Here is a 15,008-nt window from a genome sequence, read left to right as displayed (position 1 = left end):
CACACGTGTGCCATCAGATCAGGAGATTTTAAACATTGTGTCATTACTGGAACATTTTGAATGAAAAATTGCATCACAGACGCACGCTGAGCGGCATTGTGGATGTTTACATCCGTGATGGCGCCATTATATTAATAGAAAAAATGTCAAGGGAAAAACAAACGACACCCTGTGAGGCCTGTATCCTCAGATCTGATGTAGTGTACACAGCATCAACATGGCCTCAGACTCACTTCACCCGACAGTGACACTGCGTTCATCTGAGAGCTTCTACTATAATCAGGCGCTCTGGAAGAACACAACTGTCTTCCTCCGGAGAAATATGGTTGAGTGACGGGTCACGCAGAGTCTTGTTGCAGCATCAGAACAAACTTGTCTAAAATAAGAGAGAATAAAGGAGGATGAGGCAGCAGAGAGGTCACTTTGAGAAGCTGGATGCAAGCACATGCCAAACAGCTTCTCTGGATCTCTCTCCCTCTATAATCCCCTCTCTGATCCATCGATGCTGGGTCCAATCATTTGAGGCCGGCCTCTACCCGTGATCACTGGGCCCTAATCTGAGTCCTCGGCCTGTCCATGGTCCACCTCAGACAGCATCGGCCGGCTGCCAGCATAGGAGTGGCAGGCTTAGCCTTCTCCAGAGAGACAGCTAGAGGTTGTCTCTACATGGATGGGCACTTCGCAGCTCAGCGGGGGCGGGAGGAAGGGGCACCATAGCAGCTGCTCAGGACATATGGGCAGAATTCATTAAGTCTGGCAAAATTAGCCAATTGTGGAGGCGGTAAAAGTGTGTGTTTGTATGTCTAATAGGGAAAAACAGAGATCACTCATTGCAGTTGATCCCAGAGCTTAAAAATTCGACCAAGTATAAATATTCTGAGCACAATATCCTCTGTGATAGCTTCATCTAGAGGTATTACACTTGATGAAGTTGATTCAAGGCCTACCAAATGAAAAAAAAAGCTGGCTCTGTTTGTGATGGGCAGTGATTGAGCTGTTAGATGCATAGATTGTGTGTCCTTGAGGACTTTGCTGTGCATCTCCAAATGTCTCGAGACTGCCGTCTGCCTCAGAAATAAACCTAATCACAATCTGTAAATGTTACAACTGTTTCTCTAATAGACCTGGCTGGACTTTGGAGGCCTGCATTTATATTCACACACATGAACCAAAGACTAAAGTGAATGCTGATTCGCATGAGCTGCATGTGTTGGAGACGTCTAACACAAAGCATCTAGTGCCATGTGATTGTCAGAGCAAATGTTGATTTTATTTCAGTACTGAAAACATATGGTGTCTAGACCAGCACCGCCCACTCTATATTCAGTGCTCTCACACTGTTAAGGATTTCTTTTTAACTTTAAAAAGCAAATCTAACCAGCAGCTGTCTTTTTTCAGACTTACATCCATTCCTCTTTATCCAGTAAAAAGGTATAATGTATGCTAATCCCCCAGGTGTCAATAGGAACTGTGTTCAATGCATTTGAGATAATAGAGAAGAAGGGGTTGCTCTATCGAAGAGCTGGAAGATAAAGTCAATGGCACAGTCAATAACAATAAGGTTGTAGGCTTTAATGAGGAATGTTAATTTGAACACAATCAAGTGGATTTCAGCTTAGCTGATTATCAACCTTGCACTTGTATGAGGGTGTTGATAATGCAGGAAGAACAGAGAGGGCATTTTTATCAGTCACAGCTGTTTTCAGAGGGGCTTCAGAGAGAAAATCAGTTCCTCTTCTGTTGCAATTAAAGTTACAAAAGAACAAACAAAGAGGTTAACGCCACGGTGCTGTTCACTGCAGTGAACTTTATTTAGAAAAATACTGTACATACATATTACAAAATCTAAATTCTAAGTCGCAAACTATAATTAAAGTTAATATAACTGTAGTTACAGGCCCTGCTGTGTGATGGACATTCACTCAGTTCCCACAGCCACCCAACCTCTTACTGATGGTCCAGGCAGGCTATGCGGCCTGGTCCTCACTCTCTCCTTGATCCCATTCCATCAGCAGCTCGGAGGACACCTCTGTAAACAGATGATCCCAGTCCCAGCTTACATCTTCCTGCAGAACAAACGACAGACAGAAAGGGGGGAGGGAGAAGAATTAGAGAGGCAGGTGAGCGAGAGGAGAATGGGGGAAGAGCAGAGCGGAGGGTGTTAATGTACACATCATAAATCTTGATTACCTGGGAGACAGAGTGGCAACCTCCCCTGGTGCTCTAGAAAACAGCTGGACAGGTCTTTGCTGGGAGCTCACAAGCTATATTTACTAAAAACCCACTCACCTCTTTCACCTCGTGCTCCGGTGCTAAAACCTTGGTGAGGAGCTTCAAGTCGATCTCGCCATCCTGAGGAAAAAGGGGCAGTAAAATTCACTTAGCTCGCACAAACACTGGTTGCAAAATTAAATGGACCACCTTAACGAGTAGAGGGATTCGAATATAAAAGAGTTATAAATGTTGACTTACTAGGGTCTGGAATGCGGAGTAATATTTCAGATCATTGTCCAGATCTCTGTAGGTCATTACCCGGTTCACCTGAACGCTAATAGGGTGACATAAAATCGGAAAAGTTGACAAAATGTGGCCTCGGATGAACAAAGATTCTCTATTTCAACCAGAACAGGTTCTATGGAAACGAAACTGTGAAGTAGCTTTGGAGAAGTTTGAAGATTGTTTCACAATGAGGTTTCAAGACTTCAAGCAAAGACCACAGAGAGCTGGAGATGGTTGCCAAGTGGTAAACGCTTCAAATTGAAACCCAGCTGCTTATCTGCGGGTTGGAATTAAGTGAGGGGGCTCTCAAAGTGGCCGGGGCCTAGCAGTGCATGCCAGTCCTACTTACTGCACATTACACGCTACATTGCCCCTGCAATGAGTTCAATGTGGATATTATCTCGCACAGAGAGCAAGCCCCAGCCTAATAACCTCCACCGCTGTCATAGCCTTGCTACATATTCGACACATGTCGGCGTGCCTCTCACTGCCCTGTAAATCAAAGGACCCGGTTAGTAAGGACCCTGGTAACAGAGTTGCATAAATCACACCCAACTGTTATTTCTCCATTTCAGCCCGATAAAGCAAGACACTGCAATGGCCCGAGTGGAGGACAGGTAATCATCAAAGTCATCAGAGCAGGCGACTGATCTTGTGTCCTGTGTGTGGACAGAGGTTAACTGCCACATAGGGGTCAGGGGACAGGCTCTAGTGAGTGATAAGGATTCAGTTTTTAAGGTATTTGCTACCTTGGTGGAGCCGCAACTTGCATGGTGAGATCTTCTTCCTGCACTTCGTCAAGGTCTGGAATCACAGGAATATCTAAAACACACACACACACACGCGCGCGCACACAAGAAAACACTAACTGAGGATCTGATTTCAAGGGGTGTCCAAATCTGATTGGTAGAATCATTGGAAAAAAACCAAAACAAGAGGCAGTAAACCCTCCCGTGTGTGTCTGTTAGACGTGTGTGAGTGTTTCTAACTATGTGTCTGTGTGGCACTTCCTCCCCTCCCTGTACATCCTCATAAGAGCCGTCCTGTCACAATAGCCATGCGGCCATGAATATTCAGGAGTTGAGGCGGCAGCTCTTCCTGCTGTGAGAGGGGCGCTGGCCAGGGGCTCCCCAGAAAGCACCCCCTGCTACCACAGCATTTGGGCCCTGTCAGCGCTGCCCACCCCCAGGACCCGCAGTGGCCGGTGGGCCGACCTCCATGTCCACTCTGCCACTCCGACTGGGGTGGCGTCCAGCCATGTGCAAGAGTATTTGCTTGCGGGCCCATCTGTGTGGGGTCGGAAGTCACAGTGCGGCCTGGCAGGGGCTGCGGTGCCGGGAGCCGCCAGCCCGCTGCTCAAACAGTGGGAACCCACTTTAATTGGCAAAACGCAACAGGAGAGAGGATGGCGCCGCTCCCAAGAAGGACAGGGCAAACTTTCACAGCATTTTTCAGATGGATTTGTTGGAGCAGGAAAATAAGAGAGAGATAATGAGAGAGACAGAAAGATTGGATGGAAACACGCTCAATATTTAATAATGAATAAAGAGAATCAAAGTGTTCAAAGGCATTGCTGAGACTTCATAATAAGTATCTGACTGTGTGGCCAAGTGTTTTTAATAAAAGCTTCATGTGAAGCTATAGAGGAATGTGTGACACAGAAAGATTGGTACATTTTCTATCATCTCTGCAAAATTCATTTTTAATGCAACAGTCAGCTGCCAAAACCCTAACTGGATTTCCTGCTGCCCTTACAGACGATGTGTGAACTTTGGGTGTGATGTTGCTTTCCTGAACAATATTTTCTGGAGGGGAAGCAGACTGCACATTCCCCATATTAGCGCTAAAGCTGAGTGTTGACAGTGACGGAGTGAAAGGAACAGCCCGATAGTGAGAGAAAAAGAGAGAGTTGGACTGCATGAAGAGGGGCTGTCAGTAATCTCTACCCACAGCGGTGCACCCCGAGGGCAAAGTCAATAGAGGAGCTAAATAGAGGTGAGGAGATGGAAGTCTGCATCTGATGAGAGGAAATATCTTGGCATCTATGTCACCGTTCCTTCAGAAGAACTCCTGGAAGTAAACTGGAGTTGAAGAACATTGATCACTGGTGGAACCCTTCATTCCACAGTACTGGCTAAAAGCTACTGACAGGAAAAGAGACCGTTTCGATTCTGAAGAAGAATTCTCAACTCTGTCAACCCATCAACTTCCTGTAGATAACAACACCTCTTCTTCTGTTGATAACTTATTTCTTTCTCTTTTTTAATTAAACTAAATTAAAAATGCCATGCTCGTTTAGCCGCTGACAAGATTCATCTGTGTTTCTGATATCCAAATAAATGCAGGCGCGGGTATTTCATATTCATGAGGCCCCGGTGACACTTTGTCCTCTCATTTACAAAGCACAGCGTTCAGCAGAATCCGTCCCCCCTGGACCCCCAATCAAATTTAATGGTCTTAGAGCAATGACATCAAAAAGCCTTGCCATCCGGCTCTCTGCAAATAGCATTCTGGGTTGTCTAACTATTCACACACACTTTTACCTCGATTTCAGCCAGCAAAGCTCTATGAACACACTGTATGAGAGGTGGATGTGGAGCACAGAGGCAAATGTTGTCTATATGCAAAGTCTATTATTAACAGACAACAAGGAAAACTATTTTTAAATCCAATCCGTCCCTGAGGTGGGGCAGGGGATCAAAGGTGTTGCAAAGGAGCCGCTGTTTTCTTCCAACTCAAAGGGCGACTCCAGCAGGAGGAGCGGTCTCTCCTGGCTGCAGCACCCATTACCTACGCTGACTTCCTCCCCTCAGCTGGACATGTATCAAGGTGGCTTTTGTCTGGCAGCAGGCAGGCCACGCGTATCCTTATTACACGCTCGCGTCTGGCTTCCTCGCTGGAGCATGTAAATATCAAAAGAGGATAATTTGCTGTGAATGTAGACATACTCCCGGCAGGCACACACACCAGTCAGCGGTTTTGAACAGGACGTCTCTCCACATCAGCCGGGCTCCTATAATCGACGTAGGGGTCCAGTCAAATGATTACCCAGGCATGGAATCCATTTGAAAGGCTTATGGGACAATATTCAACACATCACTGGTTAAGTGTAAGACAGTGAGACATGAAACAGATGAGTATGTTTGCAATATTGGAGCTATTTTAAGTGAGCACCAGGAGGCTGTGGGGGCAGCTGATGGGGAGATGGGAGCAGGAGACTGGGCTAGCCTTCCCTCTCTCTCTCTCTCTCTCTCTCTCTCTCTCTCTCTCTGTCTCCCTCTCTTCCTCTCTCTGCTTGTAGCCAGTGGACATAAGGGATAAGGGTAGGGGACATAATCAAGATCGCAGAGGCTATCTCACTACCCCTCAGCGCTGTAATTTCCAATGCCCCTGCCTCCGGCTCTGTATTAAGAGGTCTCCCTCCACAGAGTAATAATCTTTCCAGCGGCATTAACTGAAGGCAACCAAACCTCTGGACTCTTCGCGCAACTGGGCATTTTAGCCTGTGAACACTGGACGCTGACAGGGAATGTGTGTATGTGTGTGTACAAATATAGATGACAATTTGAAACTATAGTTGGGGTGCATTAATCATTACAAATTGTACCAACTCCAAGTTAATATCTAATACATGAATAGCTTTAAAAAGATAATAGGATAATTTTCTCTTTTTTACCAGCAGGGTGTGACATATAATATTTCCATGAAGTTTTGCAGCAATAGAACTGAGTGGAAAATTGAGTCTCATGATATCACCATTGTTAGAAAATCACATCATATGTAAATACATTGTAAAAAATGTCAATAATTTGCTATAAACATGAGAAATCCATCAGTTGAACATGAATTACATTTGTAGTGTTGACTTTGTTTACTTACCTTTTTAGAATTGTTGATGCACGATATTGCTTTTGGATATCCAACATAAGGATATTGTACAAATTTACAGATAACAATATAGTCTGTATAAAAAAAATCGACTGTCAATGATATTCGCATTTTTAAAAAGCAAGTAAACGTGAATTTGGAAAGCTACATTCTTCTTTATTCTTTAGAGCCAATAAATCATATTTATTTGGTTTTCCCCAACATTTATTATATGAAGAACATGAGACAATTATCTGCTAATACTGATGGCGCACTGAGATTATGGTGCATCTCTAATGTTAATAATTGTGTGTTGCTATATACTGACCTCTCACATCTGTTGATTGATAATTCTAAATATGAAGAATACGCTGTAATAGAAAGTGGTCCGATCAAAGACCTCATTTGTTCATGAACAGCATTATATGATACCACCCCTCAGTATTTTCAAGGCAATTTCATCCTACTTTACCTGCTGCTTTGCACTACAAAATAGAACGATTATCCTTCGCAGGGCTTTGCTGAAATTTCCCTCCTTACTTCTGACATTGTTTGTGGTGGTGTGGAGAATTGAGCCCTCGGGTGACTCAGTCAGAGCAGAAATGTTCCTGCTGGATCTGAACTCAACAGCTTTTGTGAGACATCCCATGTGTGTGTGCGTGTGTGTGTGTGTGTGTGTGTGTGTGTGTGTGTGTGTGTGTGTGTGTGTGTGTGTGTGTATGTGAGATTGGCTGTGTCCTCTGGCGGGTGAGGGGACCACTTAAATCCCACAACAATATTCTGCAGCAAATATGGATCTAAATTAATGAACATATTCATGTCATGTTTGTAAAAAAAAATAAAAGTGCATGTGCGTGTGTGTGTGTGTGTGTGTGTGTGTGTTTGCGCAAGCGTGTCATCATGCTCATCATCATGGGTGGTGAAACACATGCATTCATACTGGATCCAAGGAGAAATGGTGGGAGCATCAGTGAAAGCCGTGATCTGACTCTGTCTGCTTATCTGCTCTACTTCCAGAGGATGAATGTGCTGGGGAGGCACTGGAGGGCTCCTCTCCACTTGCGAGGAGACACACAGAGGTGGAGATTGCAAGGGTGCTCTTACCTCCTTCATCATCTGATCCCTGGGGAGTTTGCGGTCGCAGCCGGCGGCTGCAGAAACAGAAAGTGTTGGAGTATTAATTATTTAATACGTTCAAAATGCAGCCCAAAGGTGAGGTCATCACAGCAAGAGTGACTTGGCTCCTGGCTACTTTGCTTTGATGACGGGCCTATTTTTGTCTTGCACAGTCTGACTGGACTCGCCTTAGTTAAATGTTACTGAAAGGCTGTTGTGTGCTCTCAGAGACCAACCCGGCCGCCTCAGAGCAGCAGTCTGAATACCAAAACAAGACAGTTGTGACAGACGCACAACATCATTTTTTAAGAGGGAACTAAGTCTCCTTACAGTCAGCGCCTCTGTCTCTCTGCACACCTTCAGGCACTGGGCTACAACTGCGAGATCAGTAAAATCTAGCTGCCTGCGTCCTCGACCTGCTCTCCACATGCTGATGTCTATTCTAGTCACAGTTTTCCTGTTATTCCTGGAGTAACCGGAAAACTTGGCGGCTAACAGCAATAAAAGCGATGACAACTCAAGTCACGCTGGTTTTTAATCATGTTAAGTGATTGTTCTTGGAAGGCAAAGATTAGGTGCAACCAAGGACAATCTGAAACAACAGCACCATTTCCACTTTACTGCAAAGTGAACAAATATTTAAAATGAGCTGTTTTTCTACAAACGTATCAATATAACTGTCACTGAATTCAATCAGGCACTGAAATGGTACAGATGGAAGTTCACTTACTCCTCCAGGTCCTCAGCTGCGTGTCTTCTTGAGGATCTGTAAACAAGCAGAAAGAGCAACTATTAGAAAAATCACAGAACACTTATCCTCCAAAATATCCTGATACATACATGGTCTTCATCTATAGCTCCTGACAGTGATACTCCTCACAGTGGGGACTACAACAGTGGTTTCTTCTGTTTTCTCAGCCTCATCTCCTGCTGGATTGAGCTGCTATTTTCAGCCTTCTCTCAATTTACACAGCTCAGCTTGAACAGAGCATGCCAAACACCAAAACACCTTTCTCTACCCCGACGCGGTATTTTTAACACACCCTGTCTGTTTTAAGGGAGGCAGAAGTCACACAGCATCTGAGAAAAATTACCCGATTTTTTGTCATATGTAACATTAGACCGAACAAAAACTTTGCAAAGTTACAGTTTGATGTTTCTACATAAGTGGCCTATAAAATGTGTTTCAGTAAGACAAATTTGTTCTTTGGGAAATTTTCTTTTCAAGGTACATTATACTTTTGTTAGTTCTTCTGGCAGTGGGCAGCATGGGTCAGAAGTAGAATGGCTGTTTAGCAACCAAAGGGTCACTGGTTCGATCCTCACTTCCCCCAGTGACCATGTCGAAGCATCCTTGAGCAAGATACTGTGCACCTGCTCCTGATGGCCCTGCAACGGACTGGTGCCCGTCCAGGGTGAACCCCGCCTCTCACCCCATGTCAGCTGGGATAGGCTCCAGCCCCCCTGCCCCGACCCCTGAGGGATACGTAAAAATGGATGGATGGATGGAAAAATGGATGGATAGTTCTTTTGGTTAGGTAGTGCCCCCTACTGGGTTTAAAGGTGACATTTTATTTTAATTGTTGCCCACTGCCAAAATGAGTCTGTATTAATTAATGTTTCTTCAGAAACACTGATTTATTGACATCGGAGCAACTGAAAGAGGTGCTTTTGCAGTGGGAGTCAAATCAAAAGTTTCATGTCTAAATTGATCGCTCTCAATTCTTTTGTTCCACCATAGAATTTGAAAATCCATGCCTAAGAATCAAAAGCTCGGATAGAGGAACGATTGGATCATCTTGCTTTACCACGAGTACAAACTTCTTATTAATACATATTACGTGTATTGTGAAAATGCATTAAGGAATCATCTAATCTAAACAACAGGATAGAAGGACAAAAACATCCACAGCTGCTTTGTCGGTCTTTCATATGGTGTCTGAGGCAGCAGCCCTGACGGTAGTAGAGTCCCAGCAGGCAGAGAGCAGCTGAGGGAATCTACCTGCCTAACCTTGGACTGTGTCCTGTCTGGGGGGCGGGGGTGGCGACACTTAAGACACATTACAGGCTCCTTGATTAAGACTCATGTAAAGCAAAGCGATAGACATGGTAAAACTGTCTGGAAAAAGTTGTTAGGGATAAAATATATTGTGACAACCTGGTTTCAAAGGTTCATCAATAAACTGACAGATCATTTAGTGTCAATTAGAAGTGATAGATCGACAAATCCCGGGATTTCTGCGCTGGGATTAGTGGAAGGAGGGCGGTGGTGATTGAGCATGAGGGGTGACATTGAAGGGAAAAGTCCTTGCCGGTTCCAGGGGGGACCATTACTTACTTTGTTTCAGAGAGGATCAATGCACGTGCGAGCCACTTTTACACCTCCTGTATTTCAATCGCTTTGAGACTGGGAATCAAGCTGGGTTACGCAAACGCAGAGAAGCGACACACTGACCTTCTGTGAGAAAGGGAAAGATCTATTGAGGTTGCTGTTTTCCCTGCTTGCACTACCGGTGCGGTAAACTACACAAATAAGCGCAATTGACTCCATCTGTTCCCTCCAATGACACGTGGAAGGGACTGAAATGTAGTTCCCTAATATAAGAAAAAGTCAAGTCAGTTGCGAATGAAAGCTTTGTTGCTACATCTGATCCAAAAATGTAAGGAATTCTACATGTGTTGTGTGAAGAGTGGTGGTATGGGGTGATAAAGTGGCCTGAACCAGCGTGATGAAGTGGCTAGCTGACTAACAGTGCCCTCCTGTGGCTGATGTATTAACCATGTCAATTACCGCCTTGCTCACAGATGAAGACGAATGGAGAGTGGCCTGCTCAGACAGGCTCCTTCTAACCTTGTTGATTCACAGCCTGAGTGCCAAATATGCACTGATAAATAAACTCATTCAACAGCATGAGAGTCCATTAATAACACACAACATGTGGCGAGAACACAGCTCACACAGCCATAGGTGGGGGGGGGGGGGGGAATACGTACTTGGCAGAACCAGAACCAGAGCTGTCCTCAGCCCAGCCACCCTGTCTCCGCGCTGGTTTAGGAGGCGGGCCCTGGGAAAAGAAAACATTAACATTGGAAACATATCCCCCCAAAAAAAGGCTTTTCAAAGTGGGAGGTATTGTCACGGGAACAGTTTCAGTGGTTTTTAATTTGTGTTGGTTTATGGTTCTGTCATTTCAGTTTACTTAGTAGTTGTTTGGGTGATTGCAGAAATGTCAGCTGATGCTTTTTGTCTTTTTCACAAAGGAAAACATATTTCTCTTTTAATTTTTACAAATGTTCTGATGACAATTGTAAGCTCTTGTAAAAGCCAGTAAACAAAAAACAAAAGAAGAAGAAACAGTTTCATGGGAAGCTCAATAAATTTAAGTAAGAGAACATAACATCAGTCATCACATCAGTTAGGAAAAGGACAGTCTTGGGGAGGATTTTATTTTATTTTTTCCTACTTATAAAGAGCCAGAAAAAAATAGACACCCTCGGACAGACTGTTTTTTTTAATGTATTTGGTGAAATTTGAAGTGATGTAAAACAGTAACACTAATCAACGAGTATCTACTCCATCAAATAACATAAATCACGATCTCGGCAGATGGCATCCAGGAATTTAGCAAAACTCAGGAAACGAAGTAGGGATGAAGTTTTGCCTGAAAGGATGCCCACAGCCTCAGACTTTGAAAAACCTCAGATACATATCATTTTTGGGCTTAAATTAGTAAAATAATAAAGCATACAAACACCAGGCTTGTGTAAATTATACTTTTACATTAGCTATATTATTAGTATTACACTGAATACTGTGCTGACCTGTATGTGCTGTCTATTGAGACAGAAATCGATGAGAAAGACCATAAACAATCATGAGTTTTACTAGGGTGCCAGTAGGGGGCCCTCTTGTCTGCAACAGAAAATCAAGACTCCAACAGGAAATTAAACAGGCCCAAAAAGTTTAGAATATAAGTGAAATGCAATAAAAGTAGGTTCTCCTGAAGATATGGCAAACAAAGTTATCTTCCAATCTTGTACTTGTCTGGATGTACAATAAACAATAAGGCTGGTATGTGCAGCACGGGCATATATATATTTATATGTATGTAGTCCATTGTGTCGTCTAGATTCAACACACCAATTTCCAGGACCAGAACATATGAGTGAGAACATATGAGAGTGTGGGAACTGTCAAGGCATGTAAGTCTGACCCCTAAAATAGAGTCTCAGGGAAAAAATGACCTTCTCCCTATCGTTCTTTGATTCTGAAAATAGTAAAGCCAGTATGCATCTTGATCCTGGGACCGGGACCCTGAGAACGACTCTTGAATGAATGAATTCCTCAGAGCACACAAGAGTGGGCACTAGACAAATGAATCAAGGAAAAAAAAAAGCACAACATTTCTCATTACTAAATTGAGTCTGCAGAGGACAAAGTGCTCGTGAGGAATTTCTTTCATTTATGATGAAAGAGGAAATAATCTTTCATGGCTGGTGCCTTTACCAGAGCCATTTATAAATCTGAATGTCACCATTAAGCACTGGAGAGGGGAGGGGGGCACCGCTCCACTGTTTATTACCATTTATCAGGAGAGCTGAGGCTGAACAAGTGCCCTCAAATTTGTATAATTAGTGACTGTCTCTTTATCAAGAACAAGAGGGATTAGAATACGGACAATTACGGCAATTTAATCAACTTTAAAAAAAATTCTATTTAATCATTTCAGTTCTTCTGATGTTTGAAATTTGGTATTATCAGTCATTTCCTATAGTACTAAATCCATCCTCAAACGGCTAGTGTCCTGAGAAACAAAACAAAACTGTGCCTCCAATTACACAAATATGAACCTTACAGTCGTAGTAAAATAGTTATGGCCGTTAAGGCAATTATCTCAGCCCTGGTGGTTTCTAATTTAGGATACCCTGATAGTCTCTAGGGCAAAGAACTTTCGTTCAAACCCTTTGAGCCCATAAAAGCATCTGAGTCTTTGTTTAAAAGGATGTCAGGAATGTGACCAATCAGTTGGGTATTTTCGGCAGAAGAGGCCAGGGTTGATAAACGAAGACTGTAAATAAACCCACCCAGTCGCACGACACTCTGGAAAAATGTATTGCATGTGCACAGCAGGTCAGAGGGGGCGCGAGAATACTGGTTCCTACATTAGGGAAGTTGACCTAATTTGGGAAGATTAGCCTAAAGCAAGAGCATTGATGGGATTTTTTTGTTTTGGGAATGCTGGCTCCATTACAATTTGCCAATCCAGGCAACATGACTGATTCCACAAATGCCAACGATGACATGAAATTATTTGCTCTCTCTCAGCTTTCATTTCAGATTTGAATTCTCTTGTATACTTCTACACCATATTTAGCCTAATTAAATGCAACATGTTTCAAGGGCAGACATCATGGAGAAAACTTTACGTCATATCTGCCTATATTTGTCCAATTCCAAGCCAAAAAGATAATCTAAAATACAACATATAAACATTGAATTTAAGGGGGAGATGACTTCATACTATTAAAAAATGTTTGTGCAACAAGATCATTTGACTTGACAAGGAATCTATTTGTGTGTATAATAGGTTAACACATCTGCCACTGCAACAAATAAAATTAAATCATTTCAATTTAGCTGCATCTCAGGGAAGTGCTACTTATATGGTGAGTTGCAATGAGATTGCTTTTTACTTTAAAATACTAAGATATTGAATTTGTGCACTGTGATTTAAGTTGCATTAATCAGTGTGAGTAGAGGATTTATGACAATTGACTTTACCAACGAAATCTGCTTGTTTTTCAATCAGACAGTTGTAAAGCTTATATGACTTAACACCATCAAAACACTAGAGGAAAGAAATATGAAACACAAGCAGGACAGTAAATGAAGAGCGGCTACTCTGAAGGTTTGGTAGCCTTGATTGCTGGAGAAAATAGCAACTCATACGCATTCATAATCACTCAATTAAAACTTTATACCACTTGGTTTCTGCTGGTATCATTTTGTGTGTTGTATGTGGCAGGAGGTAAGACTCAACACGTCTGGAAATTTAATCCAGCCAGCTGACCTGAAGCAAACAAGTATGAGTAAATGAATCTATGACTGTAAATGGTATAAAGTTGATGTCTAGACTTTTAACAAAAGAGGCCATGCAAAGACACCAGTTCTTTCACGCCACCTACCTCCTCATCATCCTTTGATTCATATGTGAGAGAAAACCACAATGCACATTGTGGTCAAGACATTGTGATGAGAAATTAAAACATGGAACTCATTAATCATATGATTACATACTTCTCCCAGTGACGTGGAGGTGGAGGATTTCCTTACATAGCGGCCATCCTCAAACGATGACTGCTCTGCAGCAGGGCGAGCCCTTCGGCCAGATTTGGCTACCTAAAATTGTGCAGATGTTAAGCTTATGTACAATGTCACGTGCTTCTTCCTGAATAGCAAAGGAAATATTAAATATACAAATATAATGGCTTACATGACGACCAGTTCAATACCTTGTGTAGAAATGTTATCCCAATATCTTAGGCAAACACTTTAAAAACACTCAAAATACACAGAAAAGGGATTTCTTGTGTCTTTGATTCAAACAAATAAGAAAAGCGTTCAAAATTTAATTGAATAATAAATATAACCTTTCCAGACAAAGCCAATGAGGTGAATATCAGTATTACTTATATGTCTATAGGGGCTAACAGGCAGCAGCAGCATCCTGTGTGTATCCAGAGATATCAGCTAGCACGCTAACCTCATTACCGCTAGCTAACTTATTCAAGAGACAACCCTTCATCCTTTCGGTACTGAAATAGGAGTACAGTATTGTGTCTTGTCTAGTAAACAAGTAAACTTGTTTAATAACTCCCATTCACTTGCATACACTCAGCTTCAAAGCTAACCCAGCTAGCATTAGCCGCGCTGCAACGCGATAGTCAGGATTCAACCCCACTCCAAGCGCAAATACACAGCGTTAGCTCGACAACTATTTTCCTAAAACATTCTCTGCTACTCAAGAGACACTCACATTTTTAACAGCTCCTGTTTCTCCGAGCTGAAGGCTATCGTCCATGGCTCCCCTCTTTGCTTCAACTAGGCTAGCGTCTTCCTGGACATAAACGTCACATAGCAACGATCTCCATGGTAACGCCAATTAGGAGGACAGTGACGATGTCACCCTTGCTTTTGCTTGGTATTGTTATGATAATCATTAAAAATGCTGATATGCCTCTCACTTGCCTTTACCATTGTTATAAAACATTTTTTTTCTATTAACTGAACAGCAATGACGACTTTCTATTCATAAAATATTATCTGAACATCTAGAAGCCCTTTCACCAAACAAACATCGTAATTTGTTTAGTTTTATTTTTAAAAGAGCTCCGTCATATCCATTATGTCATCTACACAAGTTGTCGCCACAAAAGGAGAGGAGTAGGACCTGAGGTTCCTCCTGCCAGCCGCTAGATGTCGCTGTTGTGTTTAGTAGGAGAAGCTGAACGGTAGCAGTATTCTA

The 15,008-nt window shown here is 42.8% G+C and overlaps 1 protein-coding gene across 2 annotated transcripts; it reads right to left on the bottom strand.

The window, feature by feature from the left end:
- Positions 1–1,444: 1,444 nt before the first annotated feature.
- On the bottom strand, positions 1,445–14,654 carry ift43 (intraflagellar transport 43 homolog (Chlamydomonas)). Of its 2 annotated transcripts, none has more exons than XM_086181706.1 (9): positions 14,520–14,654; positions 13,817–13,882; positions 10,477–10,547; positions 8,213–8,248; positions 7,471–7,517; positions 3,249–3,321; positions 2,473–2,548; positions 2,290–2,352; positions 1,445–2,066 (listed from the first exon to the last, which is right to left on the bottom strand). In XM_086181706.1, the coding sequence occupies exons 1-9, from the start codon at positions 14,562–14,564 to the stop codon at positions 1,968–1,970; spliced, it is 576 nt and encodes a 191-aa protein (XP_086037832.1). In that variant the 5' UTR covers positions 14,565–14,654; the 3' UTR covers positions 1,445–1,967. The 2 variants fall into 2 exon arrangements, with proteins under 2 accessions (XP_086037832.1, XP_086037831.1); XM_086181705.1 differs by having other exon boundaries at positions 1,541–2,066; positions 13,781–13,882; positions 14,520–14,650.
- Between the last annotated feature and the right edge of the window lie 354 nt (positions 14,655–15,008).

Source organism: Aulostomus chinensis, chromosome 17 (genome assembly GCF_037954235.1).
Source record: "Aulostomus chinensis isolate RoL2024-O1b breed Wild chromosome 17, RoL_Achi_v1.0, whole genome shotgun sequence".
Taxonomy (NCBI): domain Eukaryota; kingdom Metazoa; phylum Chordata; class Actinopteri; order Syngnathiformes; family Aulostomidae; genus Aulostomus; species Aulostomus chinensis.
This window is presented reverse-complemented; position numbering and strand designations above follow the sequence as displayed.

What these genes read in the sequence shown, in the direction of transcription:
- ift43 (XM_086181705.1), bottom strand. Translation starts at nt 14,564, where the DNA reads ATGGACGATAGCCTTCAGCTCGGAGAAACAGGAGCTGTTAAAAAT. An exon ending in GCAGCTGAGGACCTGGAGGA is followed by an intron (nt 7,518 to 8,212) that starts GTAAGTGAACTT and finishes CTGTTTCTGCAG; the next exon opens with CCGCCGGCTGCGACCGCAAA. An exon ending in ACTCCGCATTCCAGACCCTA is followed by an intron (nt 2,353 to 2,472) that starts GTAAGTCAACAT and finishes CTTTTTCCTCAG; the next exon opens with GATGGCGAGATCGACTTGAA.